Source organism: Lactuca serriola, chromosome 4, assembly GCF_051521515.1.
Source record: "Lactuca serriola cultivar US96UC23 chromosome 4, Lser_US96UC23_V15, whole genome shotgun sequence".
In the NCBI taxonomy this organism is placed as follows: domain Eukaryota; kingdom Viridiplantae; phylum Streptophyta; class Magnoliopsida; order Asterales; family Asteraceae; genus Lactuca; species Lactuca serriola.
Genome location: NC_136411.1, coordinates 342,748,250 through 342,774,973, shown reverse-complemented (window position 1 = coordinate 342,774,973; position 26,724 = coordinate 342,748,250). Strand labels below are relative to the sequence as shown.

General features: G+C 33.6%; 1 protein-coding gene across 1 annotated transcript; it reads right to left on the bottom strand.

Moving 5' to 3' along the window:
- Positions 1-1,680: 1,680 nt before the first annotated feature.
- Positions 1,681-4,115, bottom strand: LOC145097513 (glucan endo-1,3-beta-glucosidase 7-like). Its single transcript, XM_079035083.1, has 3 exons — positions 3,966-4,115; positions 2,788-3,882; positions 1,681-1,874 (listed from the first exon to the last, which is right to left on the bottom strand). The coding sequence occupies exons 1-3, from the start codon at positions 4,015-4,017 to the stop codon at positions 1,843-1,845; spliced, it is 1,179 nt and encodes a 392-aa protein (XP_078891209.1). The 5' UTR covers positions 4,018-4,115; the 3' UTR covers positions 1,681-1,842.
- Positions 4,116-26,724: the final 22,609 nt, after the last annotated feature.

Here is a 26,724-nt window from a genome sequence, read left to right as displayed (position 1 = left end):
TTTTGCTAGATCATTTGTTAGGATCTTTAATCAAGCTTTTCATTTTTATTTATGGATATAGAGTTATCTTGCAAGATTGAACTCGTTGATAGATTCTGGAATGAAACAAAGTGATAAAGTTTGCAACTTTATGACTCTTAGGAGTTCCATGGACACTATACTTTATAGATCTGAGAAATAGTAGTGGTTTGGGATCCTTGCATGAGTTTAGGTCCATTTTTAATACTATTTTAACCTAGATTTGATGAAGGACATGCATGGGGCATGCATTTCCATAAAATTTACATTTTTAGGGATCAATAGGACCCTTAGATGCTTTCTAGAAAGATTAGCCGGAAGGATTTACAGATTAAGGACCTTGGAAAGAATTATGCCTTCACACGTTCTCTAACGACATGGTTGTAGAGTGTCATGACGTGTTGATGGGGTTTTTTGCGGTTGTGTTGAGACTGTCCCTTCCACGGCGTGGTGCTTCGGACCCATGACGTGGCTATGCATTTTGGTATGTATCTGGGTTTATGCGAGACCAGGTTCTGATTTGGTTGAACCTATCAGCCATGGCGTGGCTAAAGGATAGCCACGACATGGAGTTCGACAGAGGTTGACTTTGACTTTGACTTTTGATCGTTGACTTTAGCTCATTTGGGATATTTTGAATAGTAGAATGAGGCTTGGTCCCTATGTGTTGTACAGGTAACCCGTAGAGTCGTTAGTTGGAGTAGTATTCAGTTCAACTATCTTCCTGACATTAAGGTGAGTTTTTCCTCACTGTACTCGTGGGTTGAAGGTACTAATGCTGATCCACTAAGTTATGTATCCTAGAATGTGAAATGTTGTTATGTTGTAGTAATCTGTAGATCTGTATGATTATCTGTTTTGTTATATGATTTATCGGTTGCATATGTCGACATAGTGCGATATGAGTTGAGGCTTTACTGCTATGTGCGTAAGCCAACATACTCGAACATTCCAGTCCGATAACTGATTGGGCTGAGGCAATCCAGTCTGATAATTGTGCGTTGGGGGTAATCCAGCCTGATGGCTATGGACCCGAGGGTAATCCAGTCGGATGACCGTGGAACCAACATTAATGATTGTATATGTTCTATTGTGTGGGATATTTTAGGGGAACTTGCTAAGCTTTGACTTACAATTTAAGTTTTATGTTTCAGATACTTCAGATGATCGAGGCAAGACGAAGGTGTGGCCGTATATATCCTCCGGTTATATGTTTTGGAGATTTTATGATACTTTGATTTTGGGATAATTGTATTTGATAGTTGGTTTTAATGTTTTATGACTTTGATTTTGATTGAAACAATGAATTTATTTGAATTAAAAAATAAAAATTTTATCGTGATTTTTGGGATGTTACACAACTAAAAGTATAAAACTTACGTGTTTTTACATGCTTGCAAATGCCGTTTGTCAAAGTAGTTGAATTTGGAGATTATTCGAAAAATGTTTTTCGCATAAAACAAAATTGATTTTCAAAAATCGAAAATCTTTTTATTTTTGAAAATCATTGTTAATTTTTGAAATCTTAATAAGAGAGCACGGGTGAATAATTATATACTTTTATTGGTATAATATAAGGCATCTTATGCTTTTGTTTCTTTCTATTATTCCTTTAAATATATGAGTTTATACGATGGAAAGTTGTTTATTGTTATTCACAAATAGCATAAAAGCCCGATATCCCGATGCTTAATCAAATTATTATAAAATTTAATAGATTATAATATGTTACAAAAGGAACGTAAAATAAAAATTATTCCAACGGATAGCAAAACGCGCCCAAAAATCAAGCAGCTTCTCATCCAATATGGCAAAATCCTAAACTCAGTCGAGCATGAAATGACAACGAAGAAAACCTGCCAAATATCATTATCAAACATACACATATCATTAATGTTGGATAGCCACTATAAATAAATACACTTGGGATGAGTCAAATTAAAAGCCATTATATTTTGTCATTTTCTTTATCTTTGTGGTTTAACAAGTTTATTCAATAAAAACCATGCAAATTCGATAAATTTTTCTATATTAACAATTTTGACCTATTATATTTTGACCATATATACTAGTTAAAGTTGTTCCAATAGAAAACTTTGTCAAAGCTAGTGATTTTAATGGAATATTTAGTGTCAAAGTTTTCACTAAAAGCACTAAATTTGATGAAATTTTATAGTAACAACTTTTGCGTCATATAACAAAATGGTTAGACACACAAAAAATTATCAAATTTCGGTGGTTTTTGTTAACCAATCTAAAATATAACTGTTAAATCATAAAAATAACCAAAATATAATGTACGTTTTGCTAATGATGCAAATCGTGAAAACCTAACTAATGATTTTATAAGGATCAACGATTAAAATAATTGGATTCATAAAAGAAAAGCTATAGTAAGATAAGAAACCCAATAATTATTAAGATTCATCTTTTATCTTATATTGAGATTAAAAAAAATTGCAATGATATTTAACGAAATTGTAATTTTCTACCTATAAACATAAAGTTATCATTAATTCACAACTGATAAAATTGCTTTTTGAAAGAAAAGAAAACATTAAAATATTGAAAAAGAAAATCTTATTTTGTTTTTTTAATGTGTTTTTGCTTACATTTTAATTTTTTTTACTGGAAATTGATAATCAATTTGTGGTATTGATGAAAAAAAATGGTCAATTTATTTTTAAATTCACACTTTTTATGATATTTACATGAAATCCACTTATCTAATTTTAAAAATCGAAAATGGAAATAAGAAAGGATGCTTACTTGGATCAGAAGTAATGAGCATCGCAGTTCCTTCAAACCCACAAATTCCACCATTTTTCTTGTTCTTCTGCCAATAACTATTGAAAGCATAAGATGCATGAGCAACAACAGAATCCGGCGAATAACAGCTCCCATTTGGCTTGATCGGATCACAATCAGCGCCTCCTGGTCCACAAGCGTAATCCATCGCCACCTGCAACTTTTCCGATGGTACACTAGGCTTTGCCACACACCACATTCCTTCTTGCCCATAATCACCGCCTGACGCCGGTGGTGCAGCCATTGATTTACCCGCAGTGGGTGGCGCAGCCATTCGTCCACCACCATTGCCGACTATGGGTGGAGCAGCGCGGTAGAAATGAGGGTATGGGTTACAGGGTGGAAGATTGAACATGTGATGTGGAGAGGGGCTGCTCGCCGGAGCCATCGTTGGAGGCTGAGTTTCTGGTGGAAAGGGTAGAGTAAACGTCGCCGGTGGGAATTCTACCGCCTGTGATGGCGGAGTTGGTGGGAACCACAAAGGGTCGAGGAATTGAAGCTTTCTCGATGTGGGTTTTGCTTGTTTTGACATGGGGAAGATGACATTTACTGTTTCCGATTGAAAAACGCCCAAATCTTTCATCGATTTCAGCTCAGAAGTCAACAATATAAGAGTTTGATCAGAAAATTGAGGTGTGTTTATGGTGTAAGTTGAGTTGATATCCTCTAAGAAGCTGAAAACTTTCTGAAGGTGTGATTGGTGTAAACAATTGAAAGAGAGAGAAACAGAGACTTTAATTTCTCTCTGTAAACCCCATCTAGTGAGAGAATAATACATGTTCTTCATTGCATCCAGAGTTAACCTAACGAGCTCTTCTCGATTTCTGATTTTCTCATTACAAAGAAGATCGTTAGCAACAACAATGGAGTTTACATTACTAGATGGATAACGAGATAACACATGAGTCCTTAGCCAATTTTCCGCCATTAAAATGCTATTTGAAACCTGATTAAGCTTTTCTTCCTCCACAGAAACCCCAATTGTTTGAACTGGATCCACATACGACGAATCATGGCGATTCAGAGTCAAAATCTGCAAAGGTTCTTGACATAAAACTGAAAAAGGCAGTAACAAGTTAAATAAGAAAATGAGAAAATAATTACAGAGGAAACAGAGCACTCTGTTTCTTTGAGCTTACCAGAAGAACAAAGGAAGAAAAGAAGAGCTAAGAGGATCGACATTTTTAACATTGTGAAGGTTTCAGAGCTTGAAAATGTGAACTGAATGGAAGGGAAAGAATCAGAGCGATGGTTTTATGGTGGATTGATTTTGGGAATTTGGGTTTTGGAGTGGAGACGAAGGTATTCTTCGAATTTATACTTGTAATATGTGCATTGTTAGTTGTACCTTTTGAGGTACCGAAAAAGTTATTTGGAAAAGTGTAGCCTACAAACGTTGGAGGGAACAGTGTTTGAAGCATACTTGAACGTGACTTTATATAAAGTGTTTAACAAATATTGGTTATAAGGGTGATAGTACTCTTAACATATATCTTTATTGTTCCGTAGGTTTAACAAATATTGGTTATAAGGATAATTTATTTTTCGATTTATACATATTTGGTCATGAGTTTTTTTTTTCTATTCAACTTGTTAAACTATATACATTCAATACTTATGACCGGTTAAACTAGGTTAACCGGGAAAAATGACTTAATAGGGTAATATATTTTTCATTTTGTTCACATTTAGTCCTTAATATTTTTGTATACATTTAGACCTCAATATTTTTTGTTTCAAAATAAGTCATCTTTGTTTTTATACTCATTCAGTACTTATGAATGATTTTTTTAAGTTTTTCTCACAACATCTTACGTATGACAATCATTGATGAAGTGTATAGGGTTGTTGATGTTTATGTGTATCGTTTCATTTTCACAACCAAAGTTTTTTTTATTTTTAAGTAAGGCAAAAGTCCCTAATTATAAATCCATTATTAAGAAAAATAGTTTATTCCAAAATGCATTTATCGAAAATTAGAGTAATATAAGAAACGCGGAATCTTCAATACTGTTGATGAGTGTGTACAATCATGTCTTCGCCTTCCCACGATCAAAGATAGAACCTGAAAACATAAACAACTGGTAAGCATAAAGTTTAGTGGGTTTTCCCCAAAATACCCGATACAACAAATGTATTATCATACATAACGGGTCCACACTCATCATATTGGAATACCTTGGCCCAATCAGTCGTCAGATTAGAATGCCAACATGCCACATGTCTAATCAGTCATCGGACTGAAATACCAGGGTTTATCGGCATGCCACCTTAACACAACTACTCTTCTCGAGCCTCTGTGCCTACGTCTTATAGCCGGCCCGCACCAGGTATCTTGGCCTCCAGCATATAGCAGGACCAGCTCAACCTATCCCACCACCATATGGTCATCCCACGTAAAATGTCGTGAGAAAAACATAAAGAAATCATTCATAAGTATTGAATGAGTACAAAAACAAAAACGACTTATTTTGCAACAAAAAAAATACTAAGGACTAAATATGTACAAAAATATTAATGGCTAAATGTGTACAAAGTGAGAAATATATTACCCTATTAAGTCATTTTTACAGGCTAACCTGGAGTAGCCGGTCATAAGCACTAAATTTATACAGTTTAACAAGTTGAAGGGGTAAATGTGGACGAAAAAAAAGTCAATGACTAAATATGTACAAATCAAAAAATATATTACCCTTTTAAGTCATTATCCCCCATATAAATGCAAATGTTAAAAAATATAGGGAGTGTTAGTGTCAGGTCTTTTATAGGTTTTGTTTTGAAAAAAAAATTATAAAATAAAAGAAAATAATCACAACCAATTACAACCAACCATCTCTCTCTCTCTCTCTCTCTCTCTCTCTCTCTCTCTCTCTCTCTCTCTCTCTCTCTCTCTCTCTCTCTCTCTCTCTCTCTCTCTCTCTCCGCATGCTAAGGGGAGGGGGATGTGTTTGGCTTGTGCTAGTGAGGCTTCACCATCCTAACTAGGGGAATATTTGTACTAAAACGAAATCTAATACAATATTTGATTGTTATTAATTATAAAATAATAACTTTATTATTAAGTTAATATAAAATATTTAAAATATATAATATAATAGGTTATAAGTTGTAAGTTTCAAATCAATATTGTGTAAAAAATATAAATTACTAGACGAATTCTCGCGCGTTGCGCAACGAAGATTAAAAACATATTGCTAAAATATTGAAAAATATATGTTTAAAATGGTTATATTATTGACATTAACTTTGATAAAATATTTTTACACTAATTTATATATATATATATATATATATATATATATATATATATATATATATATAAAATCTCAATTATTTTGAACAGTAATATTCATTAATATCAACTCACATTCCTCATTAATAAAATCAAGTATAATTATCTATTTAGTATTATTTTTAACAATTATTATTATTGATTAATTATATTTTTACTTATGCGATCATTTTCTAATTTCAATAATGATGTTCATTTAAATTACAATTTATTTATAGTTAAATGTAATTTATAATTTGATGTTATTATCATTTAAAATTGTTATTCATTAATTTTAAACCACTTATTGTTAATAATATGTTAAAGAAGACTTTTAGGAAACACTTAATATTATTATTAAAATGTGAAACATGCACTAAATAATAAAGTGATAAGATAGACAATTTGCATTTCAAAAGAGACTTGCATGGATAATATGATATATCCATGCAATTTGATTTTTATTATTTATAATTATTGCTTATTAATTTTAATACCACTTGTTATTATTAATAAGTGAAAGAAACTTTTAAAAAACACTTATTATAATTAAAATGTTAAACATATACTAAAATATAAAGTGATAAGATAAATAATTTGCATTTAAAAAAAGGCTTACATGGATAATATGACATATCCATGATTTTTAATTAATTATTGTTTTGAAGCAACATGAACATACAAACATGTATACAATAGTTAAATAAATATTATATATATCACCTTCCATAACATGTGATCGATAACATGAATCTAATCTAACAACATTAAAATTTCAACCACAACATACAATGATATTCTTAAAAGAATACTTAAATCAAGAAAATACAAAAAAGAATTAGTATATAAAAAACTTACAAATTAAAAACTTCAACATAATAACATGACTCAAAAAATTGTTCAAAGCCCTCAAACCAACACAAAAAACTTTAAACTTGTTTTCTTTGTGAATTTCGAATGTGATTTGTATTTGTGTGTCTACTAAAAAAGATTGACATTTTTATAGTAGAGTATCAATTAATTGTTTATTAAATATATTATATAAGTTATAAAACCTTTGAATTGTTAATCATTATTAAGAGACTTTTGAATGATATTCATTAAAATAGTAGGTTTCAAATGCATGAGGTGTTTGTAAATTTTTATGGGAGTTTCAAATGCATGAGGTTCAAGGAAAAATGTTACCTTTATAAGTATGTATGATGTTATAAAATATGAAATCTGTTATCTATTATCTAACTCTATTATTTATTATCTATTATAAAAGAAGTCATTTTACTATCATAAATTCATTTCAAACTCCCAACTTTTCAATTACTTTTTAAATTCATACATTAAATATATTATTATTGTAATTTCAATATTAATTATTTATGTTTAATATAATATACTTAATTTGTTAATTTATTAGAGGTTAAATTCAAATATAAATTTGATATACGTAATTTGAATTTAAAACCTTTACTTTATTTTTTTGTAAAATCATTTTTTTCTTCAAAATAAATAGTTTAAAATTAATTAAAAATATTAACAGTGTAAATATAATGTTAAATACAAAACATGCATCAAACGATAGTTTCAAAATTATTTAAAAATAATAAAGGCTTAACTAAAATGTTATTACATTGGAATTCCAAATTCACACATAACTTATAAATATATTTCATTGAAATAATGTCATCATAAAATATATCTATGTAAACTGAGTTTATTTTTATATTTATACACAACTTACAAGTAACGACTACTAAGATGACATATTATTTATATATGTTATCATTTATTTAAAGAACTTATAATGTTTTATAATAAATTAGTGTAAAATTTTTTAATTTAAAGTTACTAACAGTAATATATTTATTTTATCAATTTATATTTATCAATATTTTAATTATATCTATGCAACGCATGAAATATCGCTTAGTTCATCAATATAATAAACCACAAAACTAATTTCAAATTTATTATTAATTTTCCACCAACATCTTTTTAAGTTAATATATACATAATTTATTTTGCTATGTTGTATCCTCTATATTGTTCATATTTCAAAAATGTAAGTATCAATTATATTTTAATATATTTATAAATTATATGGAAAAATCTATCCATATACTTAAATTGTAGTGGGAAATCATCATTGAACAACAAAACGAATTAGTGAAATTTTAGTCTCTATTTTTAAATTCCTTCATTCACACAAATTCATCATATTTCACGACAATCATTGTGGTAGCATCTCTCTACAAAATACAAAACATATACGATCAGCCATTCCAAAAGATATATGAACAAACACAAAGATACAAAAATATTTTATAAGAAACTAAGTGAATTTGTAAATAACCTAACAATCCAAAATAGGCATAAAAAATACAAAGAAACTTTTTCGCTTTACGAACCCGAAAACTTAGCTTCTAGTGTGTCATCAACCTTGAAATTTTTGACCAATGTAGAAGATAGCAGTGAAAATGTAACGTCCCAAAAATTCATAGTAAAATTTTTATTTTTAAAACAATAAGTCATACAGATAAGTTGTTCCAAAACCAATCAAAGTGATTACATCATGTAAACATCAGAGTATAAATCATAAGAAGTCAATGCGGAAAATTTTGGGAGATGCAGTGCAATCACGTCGGTCCCTTCCCTTTAGAACCAAAAATACCACATATCATACATACAATAGAGATTGTTATGTGCCATCCATAGTCTTACAATTATCATGTTGCCATGAGCCGTATCATGGTCTTTACTTGCCAAGTCGGGGGCCAAAACTTAGGTTTTACAAACAAGTGCCAAGAGCCACCTCCTGGTCTTCCATGCAAGTATCACAAAGACAACTAGCATTCTACATATAACTATTAAGGTCTAGGCCCTGGTCTTGCATAAAAATTGTCGGGAGCCATATACAGGTCTTTCATGCAATTGCCAGGTGCCACCACCAGGTCTTTCTACATAACATAATCTAGTGGGCCGACATTGGTATCTTTGACCCCTAAGTATAGTGAGGAGACTTACCTTAATCATAAAGTGGACTAAAACCCAAGTCAATGTCGTGTCGACCACAACTAACAGCTCTCACCGCCAAAGATGGGTATTAAACACCTCCTAACAATCTACACAAGGTAAACCCTAAATATACCTTCTAAAAATAGAAATTTAACCAAAAGTCAACCCATGCGAAAAGTCAATGGTCAAAGTCAACAACCAAAGTTGACTTTATTCAACCACCACATCGTGGCCCTCACTCATCCATACATACGGAAAGTACCCAGTCGTCACACCGTGGGCACTGGGTTTCTAGCAGCTTAATGGATTAAGCCGCTTTCCTCAATTCCAAGAGTTCCAAAGCTTAGATCTGGTCCATCCTATGGTCTAAATGGATAAAGTTTCCAACTTTATCCATTAAGACACCCAAAGAGATCAAGATCTACAACCCTAGGTCCAAATAAAGCCAAATCCCACAATGTCTTAACCATTAAGCTCTTATTCTAAAAAAGTCCTTAACCCCACCACTCCAGAAGGGTTTATAATACCAAATCTATCATAAAGGTGGAAATTTTATAGACACGCATATCCAAAACATGTCTAGAATCCATTTTAGGTCAAAATGAGCGAAAAAATGACCAAAACTCATGCAAAAAGATAGGAACTCATACCAAAGTCTAGATCTATAACATATGATACTAATAGAACTCAGGAGAGTCATAGAGTTGCCAAATTTATGAGTTCCTTTCTTCCAAACTTGCTGAAACATGAATAACATGGGACAATATTCTAGATCTAACCACTTAAAGCCATAAAGCAAGGAACTTAGACACTTACAAAGGTATAAAGATGCCTAAAAGAGATCTTTACTTCAACCAAGAAGCACTACAATCCTTTCCAATGCCTCTTCTTTCTTCATAAGCAACTAAAGTCACCAAAATGGACTCACAACTCACAAGGAGGAATTAGGGTTAGGGTTTCTGAAACTTGATGGTGATGGAGGCTGATAAGCAACCCTAAAATGACTTAGAGGGGTTTAAATATGAAGGATACCCTAAAAGAGTCATGGGTTTATGCCAGAGCTGTTGTCACATCGTGGTAATCTTTGGCCATGTAGCGGCTGCTCAAAAAAATATGCATGCTTTTTATTCAATGCCACGTCGTGGGCATCCTTGCCCCATGTCATGGCATATAGTTTTTCCTAAAAACTCCATCTTAGCCTAGAGAATATAAAGTTAATCTAATCTGGAACATGGGTGTTACAACTCTCCCCCAATTAAAGTAGATTTTGTCCTCGATATCATTCCTTTAACTTACTCTGCTACACCCGAAAACCCTACCAGAACTTCCTGGATACTAATTAGGACTGAGAAGTCCTCTTTTGCAGACGAATGTCTTCCATTTTTGCTATCAAAGCCCAATGTTAGCATAGATCACATACCCTAATGAATAACGAAGCCTTGACCCACTAACTTTAACCAATGAGGTATAACCATCACAAGTCTGTCTGAATTTTGGAAATCTGATACCTTTTATGTCTTCCAAATAGGCAGGATAATTCCATCACAACTATAATAATTCCATTCTGCCACCCGAACCAAACAAACCTCTCTGACCCTGAAATTCTCCACTGATACCACTAGAAAACAGAATCCCTGACCGTTCATTCTTGTTGAAAACCTTTCTTTTGAAAACAAAGGAGACTTCCAACACGAGTCTCAATAATTAGTACCATACCAACATCTCAGTCTCATCTTGTTGTCCAAAAATCACACCTTCAACCTAATTGAGATCTCCTTGGTGTCGTACTAACCTACCAATTAACTGAAATACCGGGTTTCTAGTTGGTTGTTGAGGCTGACAACCTCCCATACGACCGTACCATGAGACTTCAACCAAGAGTCTATCTGGAAAAAGCTATCCTAGCCTATTCGCCAATATGGCTCCAAAAACCCTTCTGTTTCAACCAGGGACAACATAACCAACCATCACACGGATGTAAGATAGTCCACTTTGCTTTGAGTGAATGCTACCAGCCCAGCTATAGTCTTACATCACAATTGGCCCCAGATTGGAATACAACCTTCCCCAATCCCATGAATATTATGGCCCTTTCACAATCTCACAACCCATCATGCTAGGATCTAGCTCTACCTAGAGAAAACTAAGAGCCAAATCATAGATTTACAATACCATCACAACTGCTCATTAACCAGGTGAATGCAACGGGCCACCCCGCAGTCTTACAACACTTCTACCACTACCTGCCAACCTAGTGAATGTTGTGGCCACCCCACAGTCTTAAAACACTTCTATCACTACCTGCCAATTTAGTGAATGCTACAGCCACCCTGCAGTCTTATAACACTTCTACCGCTACCTGCTAGCCTAGTGAATTCTACGGCTACCCCTCAGTCTTACAACACTTCTATGACTACCTGCCAACCTAGTGAATGCTACGGCCACCCTGCAGTCTTACAAAACTTCTACCACTACCTACCAAACTAGTGAATGCTACAACCACCCTATAGTCTTACAACACTTCTACCACTACCTGCCAACCTAGTGAATGCTACGGCCACCCCACAATCTTACAACATTTCTACCACGTCATGTTCCTGTCCTATGGTCTTGCCAACTATCTACGAGGAAACTTAACCGAGAAGCAATACAAGTCGGAACTCCAATCTGTCGAATCCTAACAAGCATTTGGGTCGTGCTTCGAACCTCAAATCCTTCATCAAACAAGAACAAGCAGAGAGGTCCTAACATAACCCTCAACCTGAGACTAGTCACGAACCCAAAATGTGTTACCACTAATACTCTATGTTCTCGGACAAGATAACCTATTTCATCATATGCTTTCCTGATAACAACAGACCACTTCACAAAATCACTTGAATAAACCTCAACTCAAATCACCCTCAAGACCGGCTCTCCACTCGCCTAGGGTATGTAACCCCTCCTTTTTTCACACCTAAAATCATTCCCATTAATCCAAACGGTTCTCCCCCACTTGGATTCTACTCCACTCTACCAATCTCATAATTGTTGGATTTCTGAACCATCTCACAAACCTAACTTATGACAAACACGACTAAAACTCTTTATCAAAATGGACAGATCACCAATTCAACAACTCACTTGTCGAAAGATCGATGTACTCAAAAGATCGCCAACCGATACAATTCGATTTCTACTGCCAATCCCAATGGCTAAAACAAACCCATGCGAACAATGCATTACCCTCACCAAAGAGTGATAAGTCACCACCGCTCATACCCTACTAATGGTAGTAGTCAAAACATGAGCTTACAAGAACTAACATTCCTTGACCAGCCAACCCTAGTGTACATACATACATGGAAAAAGAACAATGCATCAGATGAATACATCCCAAGATCTCAATGAACTCAAGATCCCCAAGCACCTTCCACTGATTCCACTTGGAAAAATTTTGAGCGACAAACTGATAACAGGGAACAACGAACTCAATTATCGATACAAGTGGATAGCTAATCAAATGACCTACTTACTATGGAGCAATTCCTATGTGGACATGCAATCGACCACACTCGAAGGTATGAACGTGAAAACTACCAATCTTACACCCACGATCATGAAAATCCGTCATTACATCGCAACCATGAAACATCCCTACGATTCCTGCATTCAAATTTGGCACACTCATGGTGTAGCTTCTTTGGACTCCATGATGAAACCACCACAAATCAAACCGATTGTTGGTCTCCTAAGTGGAATACTTAATCTTCTTCCTCTTAAGGCTTTCTTTGTCGTTGTTCGATGTCTCCTACATCAAAATTATAGAACCGGTTCACCCGATTATCCTCTAAGCACGACTCTCGGTATGCAAAATGGCATGTGAATATTCTTAAAATATAATGTCTAGACCATCATGAAGAAAATTCTGATTTCTAGGTGGAGACTTATTTAAATCCAATATAGCGTCTCATAAACAATCATACAATCATCAACACAAATTATAATAAAAGCATAAAGGAAACGAATACAGCACATACATGCGATGTCAACTGATGATCGGGCCACAGTCCCGAATAATGAAGCGATTTGAAACCGGGTGTTACAACTCTCCCCCACTTAAATTCGATTTCGTCCTCGAAATCATTCCTTATCATTCTTGTGTTCCCGACAACCTGAGGGACATAACCACAACCTTGAACAATCAATTGCCTTCCTAAGGAAACTGAAACCAGCAGAATTTGCCACTTAAAGAAGACGAATCCACAATCCCATGCAGAAACCCAAACTACTTAGCCTGAACCCTAAAGTCATAAATTGGTATGACTCCCTCACAGACTGCCTCAAATTGAACCAATGCTAAATCCATGATACTTATCCATCAAACTATCTATTCAACTCCTGATGATAACAATTCACCACAAAAGATATAGGATATAGATTTCCTCAACCACCGGGCCGACATGCTGCTGCTAAGATGTTGAAACCTCTCCACTTGCCCGACCTTCACACATGTAAAACCATCCCGGAGCACAGACACATAAGTTAAATCCTAAACCCTCCAGATGAGGCCTTTGACATCCAAATTTCTTAATCCACATCTTTCTGAGCACATACCTTGCACGGATACACTCATGATTCTCAATCGCAATTTTTCACCAAAATCCTACTAAAAATGGCCACTCATATGCTTCTCGAAGGCCCTTCCCTATAACAGAAGAGCATCCATCTATGAATTTACCCCCTGTCCCAAACTGGACACACTACTAGAAACACGTATAATTGATCCTCAAAACATACCGACCACAAACTTCACCCAAAACCAAACCATATGACGTACCAAACCTTAATAATCCTTGACCCTTTGGTATGCCATCACCAATCACTGCTTCAACGATCAAAGATGATCAAACCAACAATTTCATGATACAACCAACTCCCATCGGCTCAGGTGTACCCCCACCTGAACAACCACTAGAGACATCAATAATGATTTTATGAGTTACGACCTCATAATTGTGACATCCCCAAAATCACGGCCAGAAAAGACCGGTTTGTTTATGCTTTGTAAAAATCAGAGTACTTCATTTTATAAAAGTGTTGCGGAATTTGTTCCCAGAAAAACATGGTAAATACGTATTAAAACATTTTCGAAGAAACGTATTTATTTCATTTTAAAACGTTTGGGATGTCATCGTTAATACATAAACATAAGCATAAACAAAACTTACAATTGTTTACACTAGTGATCTACATCTCTTTAAATCTCTCAGTGTAAAGTGACTTCATATCAACACCTGTGATATAAATAAACTGAGTGGGTCAGGTTGGGAAACCTGGTGAGTACAGAAGGTTTTCAACCCACAATAATATAATTATTATGTTAAACAATCAAACAATCCACCCAATTACCCATCCCCGTTATCTTCTTTACTCTTAAGGATTTAACCTAAGAGTCATCTATCATGCATTTGTTTATTCCGAAGTCCCTTACTTCCAGGGTTATAGGACTGGCACTAAATCCATAACTACCAATGTTCGTTCGTAAAGCACTAATTCCATAGCTGCTATAGTCTACTCATCGGGTACTAAATCCATAGCTACCAGTGTTCATCTAATAGGTACTAAGTCCATAGCTACCAATTCCTAACAGGTACTAAATCCATAGCTACTAGCGTCTAACAGGTACTAAGTCCATAGCTACCGGTGTTTGTCCAATAGGCACTAAGTCTATAGCTGCCAACGTATACTCTCATCATCTTATATCTCACATCGTTCATCTACCCATGTCAGTCCCAACATATTCGTATAAAATACGTATATAGTTTAAATTATTTAAAACATGTATAAAACGTTCATCCAGCATAGACAGCAAATATTCAGATAATATGTACACATAGCACGTAGTTTATAAAATACTTCATATCTATGTGTAAGATGAAAGGGTCTATGCACTCACCTGAGTAGGTGGTGAGTCAGCACTCGAATAGCGCTTCGATACTCTCAAAACGATTTTCCTTCGATAAAACCTAGTACCAATACCACTAGGGTTTAGTCTAATATTCACCGCGACTAATTAGTAGTCTAGTTATTATTACTATTATATAAGCGTTAAACGATACTTATATAACCCATAATAATAGCCCAAGTACTTATTATAAGGTCCTAATAACATTACTATATTAAAACATAAGCTAAACTAAAGATAGGATAGGCATAGCTTACTTACAGCGGGTTTTCTCGAAAACCGGGCTTCGCTGGAGCAGCGTTCCCGAGCCGAAAGGCTCTTTTCTCGAGGCTACTGGAGCCTCGGGGCTTCCTTCAGGTGCTAGGGGGTTTACCTAGGCTTTTAGGGGGGTTAGGGAGGCTAGAGAGAGAAACTAGAGAGAGAAAGTGAGTTTGGGAGGTGTGAAGAGAAGGCTAGACCCGACACCTCTATTTATAGTGAAAATATATGATGGACTCGCCGAGTAGGGGGACCTACTCGCCGAGTTGGTCCATGTGGTGGCCTTCTGGTGGTGCCACGTGTCCAATTCTGGTGGTGCCACGTCACCCCCTATTGCGTATCAACCTTCGAACTTAGAAAAATCATAACTCTCGCATACGAGCTCCGTTTTCGATGTTCTTTATATCTACGCGTAGGTAAAATCAAGATCTACAACTTTCATTTAGACTCCGTCGGCTAATTCTCGACCGATCTCAAATTTAATAGTAGGAGGCGTTTAGATTGTTAAATGACCGCGAAGAATTCGTAACTCCTTCATACGAACTCCGTTTTCGTCCATCTTTTTAACGTTGAGTTCCTATTAATGAGATCTTCAACTCTCATTTAGGTCGCGTAAGCCAAAAACCGCTCGGACTAAAATTCGAGTTTCGGGCCGTGCACTGCTAAGCCGAATCTTAGAAAAATCATAACTTCCTCATACAAAGTTAGATTTGGGCGTTCTTTTTATCGACGCTCTTAGTTTAACATATTCTACAACTTTTGTTTAGATTTCTAAGGCTAAATCTCGCTGTATCGTAAATTCACTATTTACGCTTCCCGGTGCCGTGCCGGTTTTGCCGTAAAACTTCGACGAGCCATAACTTCTTCGTTATAACTCGGATTTCGGCGTTCTTTATATGTACGGAAACCTTGAGACATATTCCACAACTTGGTTAAGATTATTTATTCTAAATAATCTTTTGTCGAAAAGTCATTTTCGACCCCTATTTCCTCTAAATTGACTAGCCTGGATTTGCGGGCGTTACAATTATCTCCCCCTTAGGATGATTACGTCCTGAAATCATCAACGAAACAGGGTCGTATAATGACTCCATACGTCATCTCTTCATCCTAGGTAATAATTATAACTTTTACATTCCTTCAAGTCTATCTCTCAGACTTATTGACTGTATGCAGTACTCGATCGTGCACCTGCTCTCTACCTCAGGCTAGACTCCCAATTATGACCTTCAAGTCACAATCTCGATCCTTAATGGATACGAACTTGAGATGATTTCTTTTATTACTACTATGGACTGATGTGTCATATTCTAATGACCTATCATCGTATGTTGCAACACTTAGACTTATGTCTCTTAGAGTTAAATTCTAAAACAGACTATGCCTTCCTTGTAAAAGCAAACACCTCAAAAATCATTGGCGTTGACATTGGAGGTTTCAAATGCTTTTCTTCTTTTTCCAATTGCTCTTCAAGTTCTTTATGCTCCATTAAGATTGTGTTTCCTTGCTTCACCTAATTTTCCTTTGCATAAGATGGGAAAGGAAGAGGTGGTCGATATAGCTCAACAAAAAAAAATCATAATCTTCTTTTATTGCCCATGACGTGGCACTATTGCCTCCACATCGTGGCGACTAGGCAGCTTAACGATACTCTTCTTCTTCTTCTTCTTTATTTTTTACTTTGAGTGACTGATTAGACTCCCCATCAAGTTCCTTCATATGTACCAATTCATCTTCTTCTTCTGTATCAACGACCATGACTTGAGCCATAGGGATTGACTCAACTTTTCTTGAAGGTATATCTTATAGCTTTTCTTGTACAACTATTGTTAATTACCCAACTTGTGTATGGATGCTCAAAATAGATTCTTGTTGATCTCTAAGTGTTGCAATAGTTGCATCATGTCTTTTTTCGCTAGCTTCCATGAATCTGAATAGCATCGACTCGAGAGCATCTATCTTCTTGGATTGGACTCGTTCTAGTTGGTAGAGATTATGCTCTAATTGTTGATAGTTTGTCGTGTCTTGAGATCTCTTGTATTCCAATTCACAATCCCTTACAGAGTGAGGTCCTCCACAAGATTCACATCTATCGTGTACCATATTAATTGATCCATCCATCTTTATGAGCCTATTTTCCATGGCGTCGAGTTTTTCCATTACAATCATTAAGACTTCAGAAACTCCATCTATATTCTCTTTTGTTCTCATGATATCCTCCCCCCTTGGGTTGTGATACTTCCTTGAATGCTTGGCGAATTCTTCAATTAAAGCTTTATTTGTTGCCAGACCTTTTTTGTCATGGGCCCTTGAGAGTCTCGAAGTTGGCGAGTGCACACATTGACTCCATCATAAAATATCGAGATTTCTTGTTGCACATTGAAGTCATGCTAAGGAAACTAGAAACCCTAAGGGAAACCCTAGAATTTTTTAGAATAAGGTAGGAGGCTAGGGTTTCAAGAACCCCTAGCAAAGTTGAAATATGTAAGGAATATGTTTTATTTTCTACAAACCATAATTTGATCAATTCATCTAATGCAAAAATCAATAGAAAACAATGGTTCTGATACCACTGATGGGTTTTCTAGGTTATAAAGTTACACGTAAATGGAAAAACACATAAACCCTTAAGTTCACATGCAACATACAAAGGATCTATGTTTTCTCTATTGATAACAATTATCTATGAACATCAAGAAACCCTAAGGAAAGGCTATGAGGGTTACATGCCTTTTGATTGTTATAAGAAATAATCACACCAAATCCTCTTCAAGTTCCTTGGAAATCAAGCACCAAAAGCTTGAGGGCCTATAATGGCTTGTACGTAAAACCATAGTAACTAGAATACTTGAGGAGATATGAGGAAAAAGAATTTTTTTGGCGCTATGAGAGTTAGAAAGAGTGAACGAAAATAGGTACTCTAGGGGTCCTATTTATAGCGGATAAGGAACCCTTGAAACCCTAATTTGAACAATATAATAATATATATCAAATTGGTAATTACCGAAGTCTTTTATTATCTAATAGGATCATTCTAGACACCCTAACAACAACCTCAAACTGGCCACCATTAGGAGGTTCTAGAAACTCTCTTTTCTTCAACTAACGAACAATTACAACTTAGTCCCTACACCTCCAATTAATTCTAATTATTCTGAATTTAATTCCAATTAATTTCTAATTAGTTCTTAATTAATTATTACTATTTCAAATTAATATATTAATCATATATTATATTAATAAATCATTTATTTCAGTTATTAATCATATAATAAATTAATAAATTAGTGTCTCTCTCCAAAAGTGATTATATTCAGTTACTAGTTATGATAGCAACCCAAAAATGACTTTGTTTCCAATTCAAGAATATACCAATTTAGTTATTGACTTAGACAACTTACTCCAACATTTTTTATAAAAATGTTTTTGTATATATTTTTGTAAAATACATGTATATATACATTTTTTTATAAAAACACACACACACACACACACACACACATATATATATATATATATATATATATATATATATATAGAGAGAGAGAGAGAGGTTCAAATGTTTCTAGCAACTATTGTGTGCATGAATGCACAAATAGGAATTTAGGAAAAAATAAATCATTTAAGAGTATTATAGTAGTCTTTGTATAGTTAATTATGATAGATAATTAATATTCCTGATATCATGCAAGAAACAAAGATAAATTTAGAACATTAGCCCTAAATCTGATCCACCGCTTCTGCTTCTTCTTTTACAATCAACGGATCCAAAGGGGAGCACATACTCTCGTCTCGCAATCGATGATGGACTCTGGGTTTTGATGAGGCTGAAGAAAGGGGATGCGGAGGAGCAGTGGCACTGTTGTGGGGTCCGTGAATGCGAGTGAGAAGCGAGGAGCAAACGAGGAGGAAATCCGGTGGTGTTTGTGATGGTCGGTGTTCGGTGATGTCTTTTGATGGGGAAGAGGCAAAGGAGGGCATCGCTCCCGGTGATTGCAGGTACGTGGACAGAGGTATGCTCCGACAGCCTCCTATTCTTCTTTCTCTGGTCCGGTAATCCAACGACTAGGGGAGAGAATGGCAACAAAAGACTGAAATTGGGAAGTGTTTGTTTTTCTTTGTTTTTCAGGAAAGGAAAAACACAAAAATGAGGTTGTTGGCCATTGACACAAAAGGGAGAAAGGAAGCAACAAAACAACAAGTTTGAGGGGGACAAAGGTCTCGATTCTTGACTGATCGAAGGAAGAGGAAGTTAACGGAAGCATCCATGGCTAACATATGATCTTCTTCTTCATCTTATTTTGATTTGAATCCATGGAAATTTGTATGTTTGGGGTTTCCTAAAAAAATTATGATAATGGATGTGATATAACTCATGGTTTTTTGGGTTTTGGTATTTGACAAGGGAATCCATGGGTGTTTGTTTCTTGAATTCATGACTGGGAATGAATGCAAATGTGTGTTGATGATTCAATCCCAGCTCTTTTTAAGGAAGGAATGAGTTGGAGTGTTAATCTTGGTTGAGTGTTTAGTAGATAATCTTGGTTGAGTGTTCAGTAGATAGGAATGATAAACAGATGAATTTTTGAGTGTTTGATTCATTGACAGCTATGATCAAAGAAGAAAGAAAGAGGTGGAGGGTGTTTGGCTGGTACTATCGACATATTATTTTGATTTTTTTTATCTTTGATTGATTCCTAAGTTTTTTTTTCCGAATCTTCTTCAGAGAAGGTAGTGATGGTGATGGAAAGCTTCTGCACATCTCTACTTTTACCCCAATAATTTCATGGTGCCTTCTTCTCTCCGTTATTTATGTCTACCTCTTCTAATTTTTGGTTTCCCCAAAATGGAATCCTTTTTTTATTTGATTCTCACAACCGAGCATTTATGATTGTTTTAGGTGATAAAGCATGATGATGATTTCAGTTTTCAATAATGCAAGATATAAGCAAACTGTGTTACAAAGTCATAGAGGATGATGTTATTTATGCTAAAAAAAATAAGGTAATTTATGTTGTCTAAGTTTGATTAATATTCTATTTTTACAGGCACCTAATGTCAATGAATTGAAAGCAGATAATATTTTGTTATAATTCTTAAGGAATTGAAGTTTAAGCAACAAACAGAATTGAAAAATTCTTTTAGAATTGATGTTAATATGTGTAGTTATGTTATTTTGGTGTTTTCATTTTATATAAAAAAATATGTTATAAATTCTATTAGCATATGAGTTAAAACTTGTGTGTATTCTGTCAGAATTTATTTATATAAATGCATTCTGTCAAAATGTCTTTAAGAATGTTTTGTTAACAACAAGTATATTTGTTTAACTGGTAATGCATTCTAGCAGAATTACGAGTAATGCATGTTATTAGAATAGTGATAGTATATTCTAGTAGAATAACTAATAATGCATGTTATTAGAATAAATTACAATTGTTTAATGTCTACTACATTCTATCAGAATTTATAGTTTTTATTATTTTAGAATGCTCCGAATTTTTTAATATTTGAAAGGTGATTATGATTTTTTTTTGTGGATTTAGGTTTTGAAGAGACTGCCATTGAAGTGGAAAAGGAGAAAAAACATGGAGGACTAAAGTGTATTCTTGCAAAATGTATTATGCTAGAATGTATAAAGTGTTTCTTAACAATAATATTCTTTTGGAATGGATTAGAGTTTTTTTTAGATTTTGATGTTTTTTTTTCTTTTTTTAACCATTTTAAGTTTTAATCTTTAAGAATAATCATAATTTTTTTAGAATGAATGTAATAAAATTCTATAGTCTTATTCTTTATGGATGAATGTAAATAATGATTCTTAAAGAATAAAATCTGTATTCTTTAGAAAATGTTATTCTTGATAATATGTTGTGTAATTCTTTAAGCATGTTTAATATAAAAAGTATATTGAATGAAACCATATTCTGCAAGAATAAAACCACAAATATATTTAATAGTTTATTGTTGACTTTTTGTCATTCTGACAGAATAAAATCGGTTATTATTAAATATAATATTAAATTTTAATTAGAATTATTTTAAAAAATTCAGATTTTTTAAAAATAAGGGAATTAATAATCCCTTAAAATCCGAAAATTTCATTTTTTAAAATATGTTAATTGACCAAAATACATTTTTGCTAAAATTTATGTGATTATATGATAAATGGTACCCTATTGTAATATCATAGACCCTCAGATCATGACTGTTGATTCCATTCATCCGGTGGTCCAGATCTGTGCATTCTGACACACAATAGTTACTAAAAACAAAGTAACATATATATATATATATATATATATATATATATACACACACACACACACACACACATATATATATATATATATATATATGCACCTAATAAATACCTAATTTTATAAATATGTATTTCACATACAAAAATGTTTTAAAAAAAAATTATATAGAAACAAGAAGGTTTTTTATGTGAAAACATGTTTTTTTGATATACATGAATTTATAAAACAAAAAAACATATTCGAAATAAAATTTTGAAAAAAAGATGTAAAAAAACTAAAATTAGGATGAATTTGTAACAAAATATTGAAATCTAGGCAAAAAACATAAGTTTTTGACCAAATTTGTAATAAAATTTAAAATATATGCCAAAAATGTAAATTTTGGATCAAATTTGAACTAAAAGTTAAATATGGGCAAAAAGTGTAGTTTTTGAAAGATAGGTGACCTGTTAACCGAGTAAAATGGTCACAATGAATACAATTTCCGATTTATAAGGCTTAATTGACTAAAAAAATAAAGACTAAATCAATTATAAGGCCTAAACATAAGGACTTTTCAATATATTTTCCTTTTGATAAAGTCTAGACAACAAAAAATATTTGTATATTAAATAAAATATATTTTCATGATGATTAAAATTTATAAGTTTTATTTTTTTTATTTATATAAATATTACATTTCATGTAAAAATAAATATATTTCATAAAAAGATTTTATGTAAAACAATGTTGTAAAAAAACTAATTTCTAAATCCTAACTTTTAAAAAATATATAATAATAGAGTTTTGAAAAAATTTGTAAGACCCAGTTCCAGGATGTTTCTTAATTCAGGATTATGTACCGTAACCCGATCATCTAAAGGCTTTGGACTTCAAGGAAATAAACTTTAGACCCTATCAAATGTTGATAATAATGGTTAAGTGAGTAAAACCCTTGATTTGTGTTTTGGAGCCAAGGGTAAAATGGAAAAGGTGATGCTTCAAATTTCTTGCATGAATTAATGATTTTAGTTTAGTATGTTTTAAGTCAAAAGTAATTAGATAGGGTTGTGGGGCTCATTCATACCTTTTCGTGCATATAAAGATTGCCGAAAACATAGTTGAAATGAAGAAGTTATGATTGTTTGAAGTTTAAGTGAAACTGGGTGAAAACCCATCCTCACGAGGTGATAGGAATGTTGTCATGACATGAGAGTCATCACGAGGTGACAAGTAGGTTGTCACGAAGTGACAACTATGCAGCCCAAGCCCACAAAATTTTTAGGGGTTTCAAGGTATTTAAAGGTAAGGATTCATGTTTTAAGGTATTTTCCTAGCCTCCATCATATCTAGAACCCTCTTGGGTGAAACCCTAGCCTCTTTCTCTCTCTCTCTCTCTCTCTCTCTATCTCTTCAAATTTGAGCTCCTCCCCTCTCCCCTCTCCTCTTATGGATACTTTTGGTGATATTTTAATGAAGCTTGAAGATCAATGAGATTCTTTTGGTTGCAAGGAATATTGTTTCAAGTTTGGATCCAACAAAGTCACTCCATTTCTAGACCACAGTGAGTATAAAGTTCATATCTTCGTCTTTAGTTCTTTATATCTCTTTATTTGTGATTTTTGGCACTTTTGGTCTATTTTATGGGTAATCTTGGAGTTGAATGAACTCCAACACCTTTTGATCAGTTTAGAATGCTTCTTGGACCTCTTGGACTAGGAAAATTATGATCTTTTTCCTTCCTTTTTAGCCATGTAAGTTATCTTGGTCTTTTAGGTCATTTTGGTGTATTAAAGTTTAGATCTTGAAATTTTGAGACATTATGATGGATAAAGTTGGAACTTTATCTGTCTAAACATCATGGTGATTCAGATCTGAATGTTGGAGACTTGGACTTAATGGATTAATCTGAGAAAGATACATTCTTGGTCCCTTTAAGACTTAAAGACTAGATCTTGGTTGTTTGGACCATCCTAATGGATAGATTTGGAAACTTTATCCATTATGAAGTTATTTAGGAACTAGATCTAAGGTTATGGGCATTGGTATGAAGAGATTAAGCACTTAATGAAGATTTTGGCCTTCTGACTAGAAGTCACGACGTGATATAGGATGTGTCATGACGTGGTGGTGCCCAAAATCACGATTTTTTTGTCGTTCCATTCCCACGACATGACCAAGCAATGGCACGACATGAGGTTGAATTTAACTAAGTGTTGGGTTTTTATTCAAAAACTTGTTTCGAAAACAAGAAATTTGGTAATAGAAGACTTAATAAGTTTTGAATAACATAAAACAAGTTCATAACACCAAGGATCATCTTGCAAAGTTTGGAAAGAAAACAAACACCAAAGAAGAAGATGGGGAAATTACAACCATTGTAGTTCTTTGGTTCCTCTTGGGAGGCTAGGAAGTTGATGAAGAATGTAGAACTTTAAAGACACCAACAATGAATCAACTTGATGTAGAATGCTAGTTATTTTGTATAAAACTCTTAATACTCTTAAGCTTTATGTTCTTATCAAAATAAGAACATAAGGAGAGCATAAGCAAGATTGTGATCTTAAATTCTTCAACTAAAACTAGAAAGAAACACACATACATACATAGTTACGATTTTTGCATGAGTGGTGAAAGTGATATGAAAGCCTCACTTTATATAGAAAATCTTTGGTCCATAAGTTCTTAACACTTTAAGAACCCACTGTTGGATTAGGTGTCTAAGCCCATAACTATAATTGGTATGCACTCAACCCGAGAGTAGCATGGTCCATTTAGGTTGCCTTCACCAGAACAATTTGATAGGATGGATATTTGAGAAAAAAGGTTATTTATGATTTATTAATATATTACAAGTATAATATATTAATATGAAATCATATTATTTAATTAGTATTGATCAAGAATTAATTTGGAATTAATTTAGTGATCAAAAGAGACTAATTAAATTAATGGAGACTGATTATGTAAATCAGTGATATATAGTGTTTGGGCTATTAATCCATGTTGGGCTAAGTTTATGAAAGTATTCATAAGAGTTAACCCACATGAGATATGGATCATAACCCAAGTGTATGGATTAGGGTTTATCCATGACTCTTGGAATCCTACACTATATAAATGTTGCCCCTTAGCCAAAATCATGACCCAAGGTGTTCTAAGAGTTCATATAACCGATTTTGTGTGCTCCGTACTCTCTCTCAAAGTCCTCCTTTGTTCATGGTGTTTGTGAACCATTTGAGGCATCACACTTGAGGTGTTAAGCTCTTGAAAGGCCAAAACTACAAGCTACAATAAAGAGGTATTATTCTAACTAGTTTTATCATTCATGTACCAAAATTGTATGCTAATTGTAGGCTTCATGCTTTGGAAATTTTATTGTATGTATAATTAGAGAAAACATATATCCAAAGCTATTAGGGTTGCATGTGCACCATAGGAATGTTATAGTTCTTAAAACCCAACAGTGGTATCAGAGCCTAGGATTGTTTTCTCTTATATTTGATGCTTGTTAATTTTCAAAGTTGAAAAAAATCAATTTTTTGGCCTCTGACTGATGAACTCGCCGAGTCCACTGACTGACTCGATGATTCCACTTAGTAAAAGGGCAACTTGATGAGTCAGGTTCATGCACTCATCGAGTAGGTACTTCTGGTTGCAGAATTTCGAGTTTTTGGCTAGAATTGGATTAGGATCATTACCAAAAAAACTGTTTTGTAATCATAAAAAAATTATTTCCGATATGGTAGTGATTATACTCACCCATTTAAAAGATAATTGTCAAAGTTTTAAGTTAATTGTTGCTTATATGATAAACAAAGTTGCTTGTAAATTGTTGATATGAATTATCTTGCCATATGAGTTAAATTAGATCAATCCTGGATTATATGATAATTCTATTTGTTGAAATTGATCTAAATGTTTTTAATGACTTCAATAACTTTTCCTCAAGTTATGGATCATGAAAAGTCTCATCCATTAAAACGACATTAAACTCCTAAGTTATGGAAATGAAAAGGTTTTCAAGAGTTACAAAACTTGCCCTCAAGTTTTGGTATTTGAAAAGTCTCAAATTATGAAAACATTAACTCTTGTAATTGAAAGGTTTCAAAAGATGCAACTCTTAAGTTCATAACTTAAAAATTAATTAAAAAGTATTAATTTTGAATTTTTAATAACCTAGATGCTTTGAATAGTTCAATTACACCTTATGGTGTTTATTAAATTAATTAAATTGTTTAATTAAAAGAGAAGTTTAATAAATCCATAATAACATGGTTTTAGATTAATTAAATTAAGAGTATAATTTATTAATAGATTAAACCACCTAGTATTTTAAATGTTTAATATACACCCTTATACTATATAAAATTAAAAGTCTAATATATTATGTATGTATAAGTTAAAATTCAGTCTTACCGTTAGTAGGCCTCATTCACGAAGCCGGACTATAAGGGGGGGTATAAGGTTACTGCCTATAAAATGGCGGTTTAATGGGTGTCCACTCTCACCCACCGCTTCCTTAACTGGTGGAGGGTCGTTAGTCGAACGGGTTGGATTGGACATTAATTCTCATTAAAAGTATAATGAAAATACCAAGTAACTAAACACTTATAAATTCCCAATCTTAGTTACTTAGGAAAAATGTGAATTTGGTGCTAACCCATGAAATTGCACTTTGCACCTTGTTAAGTCGTTAGTGGAGCGTGTGTGGTTAACCGGCACACTAATATGGGACTGACAGTGTGTGACAAACAGTAGCTCGATGTTAATCATGGATCAATGGAGCTTGTGTGGTTAACTGGAACATTGATTGGATGATTTGTAACAGTACCAAGCTAATTTGCATGGTTATTCACACCTTGTTTGTGATCCTCGGCATCCCAATCGCAAACATGAAGGGCATAATCGAGATTGAAACATGCCATTGAAAAGTTCAATGAATCTCAAAGAATCTAGGAATTTTAATTCATTTAAAACTTAATAATCTTTTTCGTTTTTCATGGTGGAAATTGGTAAATCGTCATTTACATACCTTCAAATATTTTGCAATTAGATTACGACATCCCTCTTCTAAATTATAAAATATTGTGTTGGGTCCTAGCCTTAATATTTCATTTGGGTGTTATATTAAGAATTCTTATCTAAACTAAACTTTGTCTCTTTTCTTT